This window comes from Euleptes europaea, chromosome 2 (assembly GCF_029931775.1).
Source record: "Euleptes europaea isolate rEulEur1 chromosome 2, rEulEur1.hap1, whole genome shotgun sequence".
Classification (NCBI taxonomy): Eukaryota; Metazoa; Chordata; class Lepidosauria; order Squamata; family Sphaerodactylidae; genus Euleptes; species Euleptes europaea.
The window spans coordinates 108,466,703-108,484,612 of record NC_079313.1 but is presented as its reverse complement, the minus strand read 5'-3'; the positions used below and the strand labels follow the sequence as shown (position 1 = coordinate 108,484,612).

Sequence of the window (17,910 nt, the reverse complement as noted above, 5' to 3'; positions counted from 1 at the left end):
GCATTTTAATGTTTTGAAGAAAAAAAGAATAAGCATCAGTATTTTAAGGGAAGCTAAAACGTAGGGGAGGGGAGCAACCAAAATGAGAGAAACGTTGCTTCTGTTTTCGCATATTATAGTAATGTCATTTTGTTTTCAGCTAATATTATAGTAAGAAAGTCCAAAAACCCCAGTACACAAATTTTCTGCAAAATGAGAAATAGGAACAAGAGCATTGTGTACAGTCTAGGGATCAGTATAGGCCCAGGTCAATAATGCAGTTGTACGTGTTATTAGTGTAAAGGGTTATAACAACAGCCGCTCTGATAATGCTGCTGAGTGCTGGATTGATGCCCAGGACACCACCAATGGGAAGAGGTCTGATTCTAACCTAACTTTCAGGGTACATTCAACTGACAGCAAGGAAGGTTTCCGTCCAGAAATTCAGCAGGAGTGGGTATTTGTGTGTGTGTGTGTGCGCGGGGGGGGGGGGATTCCCCAGTGAAAACAAATAGGCAAGCCAGCTAGTAAGTCATAAACCAATCCTGGCAAATAGAAGATTCAGATTTTGTCATGCTGTTTCTTCCAAGAGCATAATTTAGTAGCTTTCTTTCTTTCTTTCTTTCTTTCTTTCTTTCTTTCTTTCTTTCTTTCTTTCTTTCTTTCTTTCTTTCTTTCTTTCTTTCTTTCTTTCTTTCTTACTTACTTACTTACTTACTTACTTACTTACTTATTTTTTATTTTTATTTTTTTAATTTAAAAACTTTATTACGTATATAAAATTACATACATGCATAAACTTAGGGGAAAGAAAAAGAAACAAAAAATATCAATCAAAATTACATGCTGTTATAGATAAAAGTAATAATAATAGTAAAAGATAACAAACTCAGCTACTCGTATTAAAGCCAGCAAAAACATTACTAATCTTCCTTTCCACGTTCTAGATTTTTGAAAGTTTTTTTCCATTCTGGAGGTTATTGGGGTCCAGACAGCATCTAGATCTTCTATATCTTTATCATTTGTATAATAAGTCAGCTTAATTAATACATAAGTTTGTTTCACCTTATCTATCCAATTGTTTATGTCCGTAAATTTGTTTGTTTTCCAATATCTTGCAGAGTTAATTCTAGCTGTTGTTAACACATGAAGGAATATGTCTTGTAGATCTTTGTGTATATCTGGTATATAATTTAGTAAAATGGTCTACTTTAGCTTTCGTTATTAAGACTTTCTTTTCCTACACGTGCTTCCCTCTCCTTCCCTGCCCCCTTACAAGGCTGTAGACATGGATGAGAAGGACTACAGTGAAGCAGATGGGATATCTGAGAGAACCACCCCCAGCAAGACTCAGAAATCACCTCAGAAAGTCACCAAAAAGCTCAAGAGTGCCATCTGCAGAGTGACCCTGCTTGATGCCTCAGAGTTCGAGTGTGAAGTGGAGGTAAGCCAAAGGGCTGCGTTCCCTGACCTGGATGCTCTGCCTGAACTTTTAATTTGATAATAAGGTTCTGAAAGTTGTATATATTACAGTATTGTAGGTCCCAGCTGTCAATATCCACTGTGAGAGAGTCAACCAAAATGCACTTTAAAAATAATGACAATATGGTAGGCTGTGGTTTTTGGGCCTTGCCGTAGATTCGTGAGTGTGTGCACACACTTCACTCCCTGTAGGGATGCACACGGCAAAGCAGTGTGAGTCATGCATTTTTGAGCGTGGGTTGCTTGCTATTTGTATATGATTGTGAAAATGAAGTGTAGGCATGCGTGTGTGAGAGAATGAACTTTGTGTAACTGTCTTCCTGGCTGGGTTCCCTCAGGAGGGCAGGGTATTAATAGCATACAGTCAGGAAGTTAAACCATTATAAAACCTTGCTGCAGAGTCTTCTTTCTAAAGATGTGCCGAATCGGTCCTTTTTTTATTTCTTTGGGTTATTTCCACTTTCCTGCAGGATGGAAGGATACCTGAGCAGAATAATTGTTCCCCAATAAAGTGAACGGAGCACATTCATTTGTCTGGGGAAGAAGGAGGGGTGCTACCTTGAAAGGCCTTGCCGGGGAGGGGAGGGAGACACACATGTCCCTGTTGTAGGCTGTGGACACATAAGGATCTGCAGGAGAAAGTGAATCACTTCTGTGCGGACAGGCTACAATCTGAAACCCTTGAAGGGAGAACCTGTTTGTTCTCTACTGCAGATAGACCTTCTTGTTCTCAGGGCTTTTCTTCTTCTTTTGTTGATAGGCCTATAAACAAACACTACTGTGGATTTCTTGAAGTCAGGGTTATTCTCCACTGGTATCACCATGAAAGGGAAGAGTGGGAACACATAATACCCACAGAAACCAAAACAGTATGTAAAGAAGAAAATTGGTGTGTGTGTGTTAGAGAGAGAGAGAGAGAGAGAGAGAGAGAGAGAGAGAGAGAGAGAGAACTAATGGGGAAATAGCAACACGGGATATAGATGATATCCTGATGTAGCTTCCAAATTTATGGAAGATCTATTCATTTTACAAGGGTATGCAGTTGCATACCATTACAGAAATATTGTTCAGTGTAACCTGGGAAGACGCTCAGTGCCACCTCTTATAATTCTTTCTGTTCAGATAAAAACCCTGATTGAATCAAAGAACCACCTACCGTATATACCCATGTATAAGCTGACCCGCGTATAAGCTGAGGTGCCTAATTTCTCCCCCAAAATGGGGGAAAATTAGGCACCCGCGTATAAGCCGAGGGTCGGCTTATAACCCCTCCCCCCCCGCAGGCTTACCTTCTGGGCTCCTGGTGGCGGGAAGCGGCGGACCCGGCGGGGGCAGACTTCCTGCAGCTGCAGGAGGCCCCCCCAGGCCGCTCCTGGCGGGGGGAAGTGGCGCGGGCCCGGCGGGGGTGGCGGCGCGGCCTCCCTGAGGCCGCAGGGGGCCTTTGGAGGCCGCTTCCGGCCGGGAAAAGGCAGCGGGGGCGGCGGAGCAAAAAAAATAATAATAACCCCGACATGCAATGGCCAAACAGATTCATCCAGGAAGCCTGTAAGAAGGGTATATAGGCCCTCCTTGCTGTTGTTACTCCACATTGGTGACAATACCATTTGGCATCTTGGCTAGTAGCTGTTGGTAGGCATATTTTTTAATGAATCCACCTTTTTAAAGCCAGAATAGGCACATCCAAACAAATGCGTATGCTTTTTTTCATCGTTTGCCTTGGCAAAACCCATACAAGTAGAGAATACGAAGGATTGGGCCAGGCTTCTGGACGTTTTGTGCTTGGCTACCTACACAGAAGAGAAGTCATGGTCCTCTGTGTTAATCTGATAAAGGAGCTAAAGCACAGAAATTAATGGACTTGTTCAAAAGGGGGGAAGCCCTCTGAAATGGGTACAATCAAGTGTCTTGTTTCTTCTAAGGCTGACATGCTGTGTCGTGAGTGACTGGGGGGTTCTGTAAGCCTCTGTGCGTTGATGATGACCCAGGTCATTTGGCTGGTTTGGTCTGTCAGTTGAGTAAAGCTGTTCTGAGGCCTAGGCCAAAGCCACGAGAGAACAATCTCCCCACACCAGCCTGCTCTCCAAGTTTTGCTGAGAGGCTGAGTCTGTCATGTCTGATTTGTTCCTTCATCAGTTATAATACGGTTGGCAAAGATGCTGAACACCCCCTCCCACTAATAGCTCCTGGATAATTAATATTTTGAGATATTCAAGCATCGCTTTCCACTCAGAGCAACGGTAGCTATGCAGTGACTCATCAGCCTTTGCCAATTAAGGCAACATCTTTTGTTGAGCCGATTCCGTGTGGGAAATTCGGAAGCAAGGCAAAAATCTGAGGATCACACATCTTTTTCAAGAAAATGCTGACAAGGGGGAAAATAGAAGATAATTCATGTGGGTGAATAGATACATGAGTATAGGGGAGTTGCGGGTGGTGCGAGTGACGGAAAGGGAGAAGGTTTTAATTTCCAGGTATGGCAGCTACTGGAATGTAGTGAATTACTTGGTCAGAGTGCCTCAGCATAAGCACAGGTTAGTTGATTTTCTTTGCACCTGTGCGAATTGTTGTGCACACTATGAAAAAAGAATGGTATTTCTCTTTCATTCAAACAAGTTACTATATAGAGCTATTTAAAGTTGCAACCATATTACAGCTCTAATTTGCTCTCCGGCGTTAAGGGAGACCTCCATCCAGAGGGAGGGAGCCAAGACTTTTCCAGAAGATGGAGGATAGAAACAGATTTTATTTTGAGCTTAGCTAATGTTAGCCCCGCCCTGACCTGGATGGCCCAGGATAGCCTGATCCCATCAGATCTTGGATGTTAAGCATGGTCAGCCCTGATTAATACTTGGATGGGAGACCACCAAAGAAGCCCAAGGTTAGCTTGGACATGACATAAGTTAGGGAATCTCTCTTCTATATCTTTTCAAATTCTGAGATCTAAGGCCATGCTTCATGAGCCTTGCTTGAAGAAAGTACAACCATCTTGGTGGTATAACGGAGCCTTTCCAGTAGTGGCCCCTATTCCACAAGAGGCCCTTGCCAATGTCCATTGCCATTTATTCTTAGTAGACAGTGTTAAATGCTACTATTTAAACAGGACTTTGGGGACTTAGCATATTATATAACATGTTTTAGTTACCATTTTCACTGCTGATTTCTGATGGATTATTGGTTTACTTTATAATGGAAGCTGTTTTGATTCATTGGCGGGAAGGCAGCAGGGAAAAATGGCCAAATAAATAAAACGAAGTAAAGGACTGAGCAGAGAGGTGAAAAGGATAAGAAACAGTCTTTGATCTCAGCACTCTCACAGCTGGGAGCTTTACTTATTTCAGAAGAGCTGATTGCTACAGAGATTAAAGTTCTCTTAAGCAAAAAAAGGGGGAGAATAGAATACATTATTAAACGAACTTTCAAAGCCAGAGAGGTTTTTCAGACCTAACAGGACTCATGGAATTAGTCATCCTCTGAAGGCACTGGTTGATCCACATCACTCTACTGTTCTTCCTTAATAACTATTTAGGGACGAAGCGCTGAAATACGAAGGCAGAAGGGTTTCCTGTCTACATTATGTGAGCAGTTTGGGGGTGGGACGGGGGGAGGGAATGGCAGGAATCTGAATGGAAGTAGGAGTTTCAAGCAACAATGGAGCGCTGGATAAGGTAAGGCGAAGGTGGTTCAGAAATAGCTTTGTTAGATAACTGAGTATTAAGCAGAGGGAGGAAGTTTCATCTAAGAAGAGGTAAGGGCACCATTTCAAGAATAGGAGACATGACAGGAGAGGAGGGTGATTTCCATACGGGGACAGGCTTGTATGGTTTCTTCATAGTTGCTGGAGCTGTCAATACAGTACAGGGCAATAGGGCTTCCACCCAATAGGTTTCCCCACAACTTCCCTGCCCCAGCCCCTCAGCAGCAGCCACCCCTTCTCCCCTGGACACTGGAGCTTTTTCATTTTTTCAAAAAAAGTCAGCAATTGAATATTGTTATAGCAATATAATATTATAACATTGTGCGTTATCAGATTCTCTGAATTCCAGCTTTCATTTTTAAACAAGTCTCTAGCTCAGGGGTCCCCATCATGGCACCTGCCAATACCTTTTCTGGCACCCGCAGAGTGTTTTTAGGAAGTAGGCGGGACCATGTAGGGCTTTTACCCAGCAAGGTTTCTGATTGACTATAGGAGATTTGACTGGCTGTGCAGGTTTTTTTCAATGTTCCTTTGGCAGCAGCCACCACAGCAACACAAGAATCTACACTGTGTTACTGAAGTTAAGCTGTGGCAATCATTTGTGTCTGGCTCCGCCTCCTGCAGCAGCCATTTTGTGGCAGCCATTTTGTTGCTCTGCCCACCATGCTATGTCAAAATTCCAAATGTGACTGCAGGCTCAAAAAGGTTGGGGACCCCTGCTCTATCTCCTTTTGTTGCTGAGAGATGCCTTTCCCCTTAAAGTTCAGAGAGCCGGGAATGTCTATTGTTGTAACATGAAATTGTTATAATGTTATTCAGTTGCCAATAAAAAAACTAAAACAGTGGCGGGAGGATGAAATGGCTGGGGTGGGGGGTAAGGTCAGGGCAAATGGCTGCAAACTTCACAGATTTGGGAAAGATTGGAGAAAAACTAGGGATACCCCCGGGTGATGCAGAAATGCACCATGATGCTTTGAGGAAGCAGAGGGGGAAAACCTTCTTCCCAACAGGAACAAACCCAAGGCACATATCCTGTGTGGAAGTTGCAGAGATGAATTTGAACAGAGTAAAAGAGAAAGAAGGAACGTACTTAAGTAGAAATGAGGGGAATTATTTGGTCAAGATTGAGCTAAGGGCTAGAATTAGGGTTGCCAGGTCCCTCTTCACCACCGGTGGGAGGTTTTTTGGGGCGGAGCCTGAGGAGGGCGGGGTTTGGGGAGGGGAGGGACTTCAATGCCATAGAGTCTAATTGCCAAAGCGGCCATTTTCTCCAGGTGAACTGATCTCTATCGGCTGGAGATCATTTCCAATAGCAGGAGATCTTCTGCTGTTACCTGGAGGTTGGCAACCCTAGCTAGAATCTCAATACTGATCTAAAGCCAGCACGAGATACTGGGGTGATGTAAACATGATGACCCAGAGAAACATGAGTTCAACAAAGGCCAAATAGGTATGCCATATCTTGCAGTTTCCTGTTCAACATATTACTCCTGTAGCTTAGGAAGCTGTAATTTATCATTCGCTGACTACCAAGGATGTCTCAGGTCCTGTCTCTTTCACTGATTTTCCAGTGTGTGCTGTCATCTATAAATTTCATCTCCTGAACCTTCTTGCAATTAAAACAACAGACAAACAAACACGTTAAATGCCTAAATTGATCCTGTGCTTTTTGCTGAGCGGGTTAATGAAGAGTCTTTGCATACAATGAAGTGCTTCTGCGGGAAAATGTTAATTGCTTTATTGAAAAGGGCTTCTGTTGGCGTTTACTGCTCTGTGCTAGAATAGCTGTTACTCTGCATTCCGAGAACCTCTCTGTGATAATATATCAGGACGTAGAATTGGGCTTTTCAATTATGAACCTATTGTCACTGTCTTCAGAATACTCCCATACAAGAGTCAAAAAGAATACTGTGGGGAAGCCTTCCTGTGAAGAACTATTTGGAAGCTACAGGTCTATTCTTTTATCACTGTTAATTTAAAAAGAGCGGTTAGTAACATGGCACAATTCTTTCTGTGTTGACATGACTGGAGTGGTCCATTGCCATCTTCTGTAGACAGCTTTTAGGGTTGCCCCCTAGAAATAGGAAAGGCATAAGGTCTTCCAGACCTCTGCTGTGTGAAGGATATGTGCCTTTTACATACACTGGCAAATGATTTACTAAAATTAGCCCATCCCCCCAGGCCCTTCTTTTTCTGCTCCCATTCTTTGATTGCCTACTAACCCTGCTCTCTCATATACCCAAAGTCCTTGTGTCTGGGCCAAAAGGAGAACTGGGCCTCTGTTACATTTGTCTCTCCTAGTCCTTTTATAGTTAGTATTGGCTTCTGCAAAATTCCCAAAGCATTCTTTGCAGCTGGGCAAGGTTTTCCCTGGTGCTTTAAAGAGCTACAAAACATAGCAATGGTAGCATAGGCCAGGGAATGAGTCCTATAAGACTCTCAAATCTGCATGCACTGCCCTTTTTAGTGTTCGCACTTGTCAGGCCTCTGCATAGGTCATTCCGCTTGGCCAGGAAGAACACTGTGTTGCTCTTTCCATCCTGGAAAAGCCAGTTGCCATGGCTCAGAGAAGGTGCTACTCCAATTACGGGACCAATTGCTAGAAATGTGTAACGAATTGGGTAAGTGGCTTAAGGGAGCAAGCCTAAGCAGGTCTGCTCAGTTCAGTTTATTTTGCAGTCATTTGACCAGCAAGTATCAGTGCAAAATTTACAAGCAGGTCTGCTCAGGTTTAAGACCCATTTTAGTCAATGGGGCTTCCTCCTAGGAAAGCATTCTGAGGATTGCAGCCTAACTATATTGCTGCCCTCTTGTAAAGCCGTTTCCTTACTCAACCATTTGCAGCCCTGTGAGTCATATATAGGCCCATAAAAAAGTTCCTATATCCTTCAGGAGACCAAGTTATAATAGGGGGGTTATGGTCAGGGGTCTTCAGTTTTGCCGCTGTCCTGTGTAACTCCACATCATACTTTGGGAAGAGGAAGAGCATGTATTCCAGATGGTCTTTTGATTCTTACACTACACGTCTGTGTCTCCTGCAGAAACACGCCCGGGGCCAAGTGCTCTTTGACATGGTCTGTGAGCATCTCAACCTCCTGGAGAAGGATTATTTTGGGCTCACGTTCTGTGATTCAGACAGTCAGAAGGTATGTGTGGGTGGCTGTGGGAGAATCCTGTGCCATGTCCATTTAGGACAGGGGTGTCAAACATAAGGCCCGCGGGCCGGATCCGGCCCCTTGAGAGCTCTTTTCCAGCCCACGACCCAGCCGAGGCAGCTACCCTCCCAGTCCCAATCTGGGCTGGCAAGGCATAGCCGGGCCAGGCCCAACCAAATGACATTTATGTCACATCTAGCCCTCGTAACAAACGAGTTTGACACCCCTGATTTAGGATGTTCTTCTCAAACAGGATTTCCTCTTACAAGCTGTTTCTTACCATTTCAGAACTGGCTGGACCCTTCTAAGGAAATAAAAAAGCAGATTCGAAGTAAGTAGCCCCAAACAATTGTGCTCAAGATTTTTCTATCCATAAGGTATATGGACACAGCAACATCCGTGTACCTGACACCTATGGATGGGGGTGAAGAAGGCAAAATACTCCCCTATTCTCTTAGACACCATTTGTAATCCATTCAGCTGCTCCACTCAGAGGGACTACTTTTCCAAGGAGAATTTGAGGAAGTGGGGAGCAATAGATGCTGACTAGGGAATAATATCTTAACGGTTCATGCTTGCAGTTTTCCAGTGGTCCAAACCGGAACAGTATTGGCAAAAATCAGCCCGCTGAATCAGATTAATTTTCCAGCCTCTTGATTCAGTGGCCATCCAGAAGCTTCCAGGAGGCCTATAAGCACAAAGCCTTTGCCTTGTTGTATCTACATGCATGATGGAAGCGCTGTATCAATTAATAACAGTCTTAAATAGTGTAGGCCTGATCAAGCAAAGGCAAAATGGCTAGACAGATGCTTTGGAAACAGCCTGGTCTTTTGAGATGTGTGCAGCACTACTGGGTAGCTTGCGTGTAATAGGTGGGCTGCTTGTGTCTGGTTTCTCTGAGGCGATTATTGTTTGTGGTGACTGATTTACTGCTCTTTATACTTCATCTTTCTCTGAGGTGATTTTTGGTCACGGTAACTGATTTACTGCTCTTTAGACTTCCAGTTAGCACAAATCTGGAGACAGAAGCTCTGAGTCACTAGCCCTGCTGCCTGTTAGCATTAAGAGATCATTCCTGCTTCTCAACGGAACGAAAGGATTCCCCTACGAAGAAATGCCATGCTTATACTCAGCACTGCCCCCTTCTGTTAAACCCCACAGCAATGGAGTAGCTATGTCTGCTGTCGGCCTCACCTGGATGCAGACACATAGCCTGAAATCCCTGCTCAGACCCCTCCGTCTCCAAATCCCTACATATCAGCCTGCACAATCCCCACCAAAGGCTGTCATGAACAGAGAGCTGGTGTGCTGCATAAAGATACCTACAGAGCAAATAGCTTAGGATGACTTAACTCCGGGGAGCCTCTGTTTGTACGGATTTATAAGGCGGAGTGAATGGTGCCCTCTGCTGCGATGTCAGCTGGCAGAAAAGTGTGGTGATTGGGCCTGGATCCTTTGGTAGTACTATCAGCTTCCCCACCCTTCGCTGCAAGGAGGGAAAGTGTTCCTCTTTGGGAAGGAGCGTAGAGACTAGGCAAATGGGGGTGGGTTTTCCATGCAGCGGTTCTCACAGATGCTGCGGGAGGTCTTTCCCTGATGGCAGAACCCCTGGGAAACATGAGACTGTTTCCATGGCAACAGCAAAGTCACGGTCTGTCTGTGCGGCGAAGGCGGTCCCGCTGTGTCATAAGGCCTGAGATTGCAAATGCACCCTGCCTGTTGCCTCAGCCACAGACATCCAGTCAAGCCAGGATCCCTGCTGTCTTTGAACGGTTCATCCTTTCTGGACACACCTGACAGATTCCTTAGAGACTTGAGGGAGGGTGTAGGAGGCAGCCCACGCCATGCAAAGAACAGTCAGAGATGCTGTGACCATGTTTGGGAGAAGCGAGAGAAGGAATGCCTCGGCTGGGTGTTTCTGTTCCTCACATCATTCTCCCCGCTTCCTTTTCCCCTCCTCCTTGTAGTGGTTAAGAGCGGTGGTTTGGAGTGGTGGACTCTGGTCTGGAGAACTGGGTTTGATTCCCTACTCCACATGAGAGGCGGAGGCTAATCTGATGAACTGGATTTGTTTCCCCACTCCTACGTACAATGCCAGCTGGGTGACCTTGGGCAAGTTACAGCCCTATTAGAGTTCTCTCAGCCCCGCCTACCTCACAGGGTGTCTGTTGTGGGAAGGGGAAGGGAAGGTAGGCCTGTTTGAGTCTCCCTTAAGTGATGGAGAAAGTCGGCATATAAAAACCAACTCTTCCTCTTCTTCTCTCCCTTTTTTACCAAGGCGGTCCCTGGAACTTTGCTTTCACTGTCAAGTTTTACCCTCCTGACCCTGCCCAGCTCACAGAGGACATCACAAGGTGAGTAAAGGTAGTTCCACTTGGGACTGATCTTTACAATGTCCCCCTAATGAGGAGAGACATAGAGCCATCCTCCCACTGCTGCAATAGACTGTCATCTTCTGGTAGCCAAGAGAAGTATTAACAGCAAGGGACCGGTCTTAGGCCCAGACTAGACATTATGTCTGGTGCAGCCTGACCTGTTTTTGATCCTTGCGCAGCCAAAACTGATGTCAGGGATCCGAAGTTCCTAAGCACACCAGGGGGCCCGAATCAGCTCAGGATTGCAGTGCAGCAAAAGGAGGCCTTCTCAGCCTTCTCTCCTATGCTGTTTTCCTGAGCTGAAATGGCCTGGGGTGGGTGGGGCTTGCGCTGCTGTGGGACTCCGCATGCGCTGAATACTGCACATGAGGCCCACAGGAGAGCAGATAGGACATTCTGAGGCTATTTCAGGTGTGGGAGGGGAAGCTGACCAAATTAATGCCAGACGTAATATCTGGGTTGGGCCTTAGAACTCGCCTCTCATTTCAAAATTAACAAAACAGTTTGAGCATTCCCCTGCTGCCACTGCAAGAATGCAACAGTGGCAAAGAACTAGTTCCAGCAACTTTAATTTTACTTCATTCATATCTGCCTTTCTTGTCACGACTCAATGTGGATTACAAAATTAGAACGCAGCGCAATGAAAAAAGTATAATATATAACAGTGCAATAAAAACACATACTACAAACAATGCATGCAAAAAGTGGGTTACAAAATTAGAAAGCAATGAAATTAAAACAGCACAATACTGTTAATTAATAGTATTATTACATTTTCGTTATACAATTGCTTTCTGCCATGGTGTTGAAGGGAACTGCTCCACTGCCGTCCCTCTTAGTGACCCAGAGAGAGAAGGGAAATGGACCTGAGGCAGAGGCAGGCAAGGAGTAGGAAAAAACGGGTGTGGGTACACCCTCTCCTCTTAAAGCCTGGGGGGGGGACAGACTCCAAAGAGAGGGCGTTGGGCTCTCTGCTGCAGGCCTCCTCGGCAATCACCAGGGGAGTCACATAGGGCAAGTCTGCAAGCTGGCACCAAGCCATTATGCACTGCATTATGCTCGACAAGGTGTTGAGAACTTCCCCTCATTTGACCTGTTGTTGCAGTCCCAGGTGGTAGCAAAACCCAAGAGGTTATTTTTTAAGCCTCTAGAGCAGGGGTATCAAACATAAGACCCGCTGGCCGAATCCAGCCCCTTGAGAGCTGGCCCATGAGCCAACTGGCCCACGAGCCAACCCCCAACCCCCACTCTTGATCTGGGCTGGCGAGGCATGGCTCGGCCTGACCAAGTGACATTTATGCCATATCCAGCCCTTGTAACAATTGAGTTCGACACCCCTGCTCTAGGGGTTTGACCGCTGGCCGAATCCAGCCCCTTGAGATCTGGCCCATAAGCCAACTGGCCCATGAGCCAACCCCCACCCCCCACTCTCAATCTGGGCTGGCGAGGCATTGCTCGGCCTGACTAAGTGACATTTATGTCATATCCGGCCCTTGTAACAATTGAGTTCAACACCCCTGCTCTAGAGGGTCATTGCAAGTAGCTGGCTGGTTGCAATTGGCTTGGTGAGGCACCAGCTGGCTCCAAAAGTGGAAAATGAACCAGCCCTTAGTGAATTGTTTTGAACCCTAAGCTCCTGATTCCTCTCCTTGTGGCTGTTCTCACTGCTTGACATTTTTCCCCTTCCCAGATACTACTTGTGCCTCCAGCTCCGGGCAGACATTATCAGTGGGCGTCTGCCATGCTCCTTCGTCACACACGCTCTGCTAGGCTCCTATGCGGTACAGGCTGAACTGGGAGACTATGATGTGGAGGAGCATGTGGCCAACTATGTCAGTGAGCTTCGTTTTGCTCCAAACCAGACCAGGGAACTGGAAGAGCGCATTATGGAGCTGCATAAAACTTACCGGTGAGTAGAGTTTCATCCTGCATTCAGTACCATAAAACAGTGGAGACTTGGGCAGGCTGCCCTCTCACAGTGTTCGGGAGCAGATGGCGTTGTGCAGCTCAATTATAGTATGTTTTTATCTGCTTTTGCCGTTGTTATTATGTTTTTAATCCTACTGATGCTAGTCCTTGTAGGATAATTGTTATTGTTTTTACTCTTTTTAAAAAACTTTTGCATGTTTGTGGTTTGTTTTTGTTGGGTATTTTTGTTGTGGGGGGTTTGCTGAGCTGTCTGCAGAGGGCTCTGTGCTCAAAGGCCAAGGTATCAATCTATGAAATCAATAAAATCCCATTTACTTCTTTATCTCTGTGTCCTCTAAAAGCCCTGTCAGACATACACCAGCCTCGTGCCTATGTTTTGGAGCTAAATGTTCTCATGCCTGTTGTCTCTTTCTTTTCTTTCTAAGGGGCATGACACCTGGGGAGGCAGAAATTCACTTCCTGGAAAATGCCAAGAAGCTTTCTATGTATGGAGTTGACCTGCATCATGCCAAGGTATCCCATATCTGAGGATGCAGAGGTCTCGAAGCACCCAGCTGGGAGGAAGCCCCTTGCTTTTGGGGCCTTCTTCAGACAGCTCTTCTTTCTCTCTAAAAACCTGCCTTAACCCCTGTACTGTCTGCTGTGCTTCTTTCTTAAAAACACAAATAAAATGCTCAGGTCCCACACAGCAGACTCAGAAAAAAAAAAAAAAAAAACTTAAAATCATATTGAGTTTTAAAGTGGGGCTGCTTTCCTAACCTCTTTCATTCTGGAAACTAAGGAGAGTATTGCTCATCTTAATTGGTATGCTGGGAATGTGCAAAGTTTGACAGATGGTCCCACACTGCCGTGATTGCTTCCACATGAGCCCTGCTTACAACTCAGCTAATGTGCATCTCTGATGTATTTCTCTGCTTTATGGCAGGCTCTTCTCACATATTTAAAAAGGTAAAGATGCAAAAGGTAAAGGTGCAAGCACCATGCAGTGACATTACATCCCAATGTTTACTAGGCAGACTATGTTTATGGGGTGGTTTGCCAGTGCCTTCCCCAGTCATCTTCCCTTTACCCCCAGCAAACTGGGTACTCATTTTACCTACCTCGGAAGGATGGAAGGCTGAGCCAGCCTTTAGCCAGCTACCTGAAACCGACTTCTGTCGGAATCGAACTCAAGTCACGAGCAGAGCTTTGACTGCAGTACTGCAGCTTACCACTCTGCACCATGGGGCTCTTATTTTTTCACACATTACATGGCCAAAACCCCAAGTTAGCCGCAGAGTTAACACTCGACAGGAGCCTCAGCCAATCAGAACCTCCCTCACCAACATACCTTTGATAGAAGAATTTCCAAACCCTTATTTTCTGGCTTCACACTTTGTGTCCATTTTGTACATCTTAGTTGTATGGTCAGAGCATGCCGTGTATGAAGAGGTGATTGTTTGGAAGTGATCATGTGTCCGTTTGGAAGTGATCATGTGACCACTTTACTTCCAGACTGAACACGGCGCAGGTGCACTACATATACCAGTTTGGTTGTGTGAATTTCTTCTCATTCTCAGACAAGCCTTAGAATAGTGGTCGGCAAACTCATTAGTCATCAGAGTCAAATATCAACAGTACAACGATTGAGATTTCTTTTGAGAGCCAAATTTCTTAATCTTAAACTATATAGATAGGTACACTGTTTATTAACTTAATAAACTTTAATTAAAGTTTTAAGTCTTAATTAAACTATAGGTACACTGAATAAAACTTGATATCATACTTAATAATGATCTTATTTATTGATAAAAATTAAATTGTAAGTAAGATGAGTACCCATCTCGCTGGGGGTAAAGGGAAGATGACTGGGGAAGGCACTGGCAAACCACCCCGCAAACAAAGTCTGCCTAGAAAACGTTGGGATGTGACGTCACCCCATGGGTCAGGAATGACCCGGTGCTTGCACAGGGGACCTTTACCTTTTTAAGGTATCCATAAAATTAAATCATGACAATGACTGACAAACACTTAATGTGAACAATGGCCTTCCATCTCCCCGACCCCCACTGACCTCTCGGCGGCCGCCCTGGCGCATCCCAGCCTCATCGGCCTCCTGCGCTCGCCTCTCGGCCTCCTCCTCCTCGCCGTCGCCGCCTGGGCTCTTTCCTTCCTTCCCTCCCGGCTGGCCGGCCTGCTGCCTGCCCGCCACCCGGCGCCCCTCCTCAGCGCCTCGGCCTCCGAGGAGGAGGAGGAGGAAGAAGAGGAGGAGGAAGGTGGAGGGGTGTCCTCCCCCTCCCCTCTCGCTGGCGTTCTCCAGCGGCAGAAGGGAAGGGCAGGCCATGAGGGCAACGCGCTGGAGCTTGCAGGTGAGGAAGGCGGGGGAGGGTGTGTGTGTGCTGGATCGGGGCCTCCCTCCCTCTCCCCGGTGCTCGGGCCAGCACGTTGCAAAGATCCGCCCCCCCCAGGCATGGCGGCGGCGGTGGCTCTGGGCTGGCGGAAAGGCGGAAAACTTTTGCGGGACTTCTGCATGTGCGCAGAGCCCGGCTGGGGCAGGGAAGGGACGCCAGGCTCTCCTCGGCCGCGACATGCAGCCCCGATCTTCCGCTGAAAGAAGCCAGCCCCGCCCCCGCGCCTGGGGAAAGTGGCTTCTCTCGGGTGGGCGGCCGCGATCCTGCAGCCCAGAGCCGCACTCAAGGGGCCAAAGAGCCACATGCGGCTCTCGAGCCGCAGTTTGCCTACCCCTGCATTAGAACATTCTGCCATCTCACTTGGCCATCGTACTATCAAGCTGTGTAACATTAGGCACATTGCATATCTTCTGGCAAATGTTTAGGAATTGACAGCTCTTGACAGTTCTTAGTCACTGATGCCCCCTTACCTCATCAACAAACCACCTCCTGCTGCATTGCTATGAAACCTTTAGACACACATCTGTTGCCTTTTGCAGTGTGTCGGGTGGCTCAGCCTTCAACTCTAAAGTAAGCTTTTCCATTAGGTGAAGCAGGGGTGTCAAACATACGGCCCACAGGCCAGATCCAGCCCCTTGAGAGCTGTTAGCGGGCTCACGAGCCAGCCGAGGTAGCCACCTCCCCCAGTCCCGATGTGGGCTGGTGAGCCCCCTGTGGGCTGGCCAACTGAGGCAGCCATCCCCCCCCCCAGTCCTGATTTGAGCTGGCGAGCCTGCTGTGGGCTCACCAGCCGAGGCAGCCACCCCCTCCCTATCAGGGCTGGTGGGCAAGGCCTGGCCAAGTGACATTTATGTCATATCTTGCCCTCGTAACCAATGAGTTCGACAGCCCTGATCTAAAGCGTTGCTGAATTAGGGGCCATCTTAGCTCATGGGCAACAGGCCCATTTGCCCTGGACGCCCCAAAGGGAAAGCAAAACAGCAGGCTCATGCAGTCTTTGCAAGCAGAAGGAGATTCTACAATCGTTACACCATTTCCCAAGCCTCAACTTGTAATATACTGAACTGGTGATATACTAGTTTTAAAAATAAATCCTATTAGATCTCCTTTTCCTACAGACATCATAGGCCACTTGGCTCACTAGTACAAACTTTGCTCTTCTAGATTAGTTGATCTTGCTCTTGATTCAGGGTGAAGTCTCTAGAGAGGTGGCATATGCATTTTCTAAATAAATTTAATGTGGAAATGTGAGTCTGATGTTTGAAGGTGGAGGCAGGCAGTGGCCTATTTGGAATTTAGGATGGAGATATATTGCCCTGTTCCCATGTTGTCCCTGCTTTTCTTCCTTTCTGTTTTCAAGCTTGAAAATTCCTTTGCGTTGACCAGGGATATCCTTCTGACTTTGCATGGGCAGTATTTCTGTGCACTAATGCTACTCTCTGTCTCTTTAATTTTCTGCCATGTCTCCTGTCAGGATTCAGAAGGCATTGACATTATGCTGGGTGTTTGTGCCAATGGCCTTCTCATCTATAGGGACCGGCTGAGGATAAACCGTTTTGCCTGGCCCAAGATCCTCAAGATTTCATACAAGAGGAGTAACTTCTACATCAAAATTCGACCTGGTGAGGTAGGTAACTGAAAACGAATATCATATTCCATAGCAGGTAGGAATCAGTTCCTGAGAAGACACTGATTTTCTGAAATGTCTGTTTTCTCATTTTATGTGTATTTGATGGGTCCTTTGGCACATGCCAGAACTTGAAAGAAGGGTGAGATTTCATGGGGCATCTGATGGCACAGGAATTACTCGCATCTTGGGCAGAATAACAGGTCTTTGTTTTCTGCATTTTCAGTACGAGCAGTTTGAGAGTACGATTGGGTTCAAGCTGCCCAACCATCGTTCAGCCAAGAGACTTTGGAAAGTTTGCATTGAGCACCACACGTTCTTCAGGTGAGACAGGAAAATTTATTCTTTATTTCATTTCAGTGTTTTCATCCAGCATGTCGTTCACCTTAGAACTTATTTATTTTTACAAATTTTATACCTTGACCTAAATAGCCCCAGGCTAGCCTGATCTTGTCAGATCTCAGAAGCTAAGCAGGGTTGGCCCTGGTTAGATTTGTGATAGGCAACCTCCAAGGACTACCAGGGTCATGACACGGAGGTAGGCAATAGCAAACCACCTCCAAACATCTCTTATCTTGAAAACCCTATTGGGTCACCATAAATTAGCATGACACACACACACACATTTTATATCCCACCTTTCTGCACTTACAAGGGCTGCCAAGGCAGCTAACAATTTAAAACAAAAAGATAAAATTACATTATAAAACCATTAAAACAACTCCCTCCTAAACAGACATCTTTGAAACAATTTTAAAGTGAATTAAAAAACAGTTAAAATACACACAAAACATGAAAACATTGGTTAGGAAGGAGGTGTCATTGTGGGAATGCCAAACGAAACAAAAACATCTTCACCCAGAAGACAGCAACAGAAGGGGACAAATGAATCTCCCTGGTGAGCGACTTCCAGAGCTTTGGTGCCATGACTGAGAAGGCCCTCTCCCAGGTTGCCACCCGCTGGATCTTGGGGGAGAGGGACCAGAAGCAAGGCTTCCAGAGATGACTCTTATGGTCAGGCAGGTTCATAAGGAATTAGGCAGTGCTTCAGGTATGTTAAAGCCCAAACCATATAGGGCTTTGAAGATCAAGATCAACACCTTGAATCGTGCCTGGAAACAAATTGGAAGCCATTGTAGATAGGTCAAGATTGCAGTGCTATGGTCCCTACGGTCCCACTCCAGTCAACATCCTGGCTGCAGCGTGCTGTACCAATGGAAGTTTCCACATAATCGACAAGGACAGCCCCACACAGCGTGCACTGCAGTAATCTAAGCTA

At 46.2% G+C, this 17,910-nt stretch overlaps 1 protein-coding gene across 9 annotated transcripts in view; it reads left to right on the top strand.

Annotated features, from left to right (window-relative positions):
- Positions 1-17,910, top strand: part of EPB41L1 (erythrocyte membrane protein band 4.1 like 1) — a 170,274-nt gene that overhangs the window by 112,615 nt on the left and 39,749 nt on the right. For all 9 annotated transcript variants that reach the window (XM_056845513.1, XM_056845509.1, XM_056845508.1 and 6 more), the window contains exons 3-10: positions 1,259-1,423; positions 8,197-8,301; positions 8,599-8,641; positions 10,589-10,664; positions 12,376-12,594; positions 13,040-13,127; positions 16,479-16,631; positions 16,858-16,955. In XM_056845513.1, the coding sequence (XP_056701491.1) occupies positions 1,259-1,423; positions 8,197-8,301; positions 8,599-8,641; positions 10,589-10,664; positions 12,376-12,594; positions 13,040-13,127; positions 16,479-16,631; positions 16,858-16,955 (947 nt within the window). The remainder of the gene's footprint in view (positions 1-1,258; positions 1,424-8,196; positions 8,302-8,598; positions 8,642-10,588; positions 10,665-12,375; positions 12,595-13,039; positions 13,128-16,478; positions 16,632-16,857; positions 16,956-17,910) is intronic.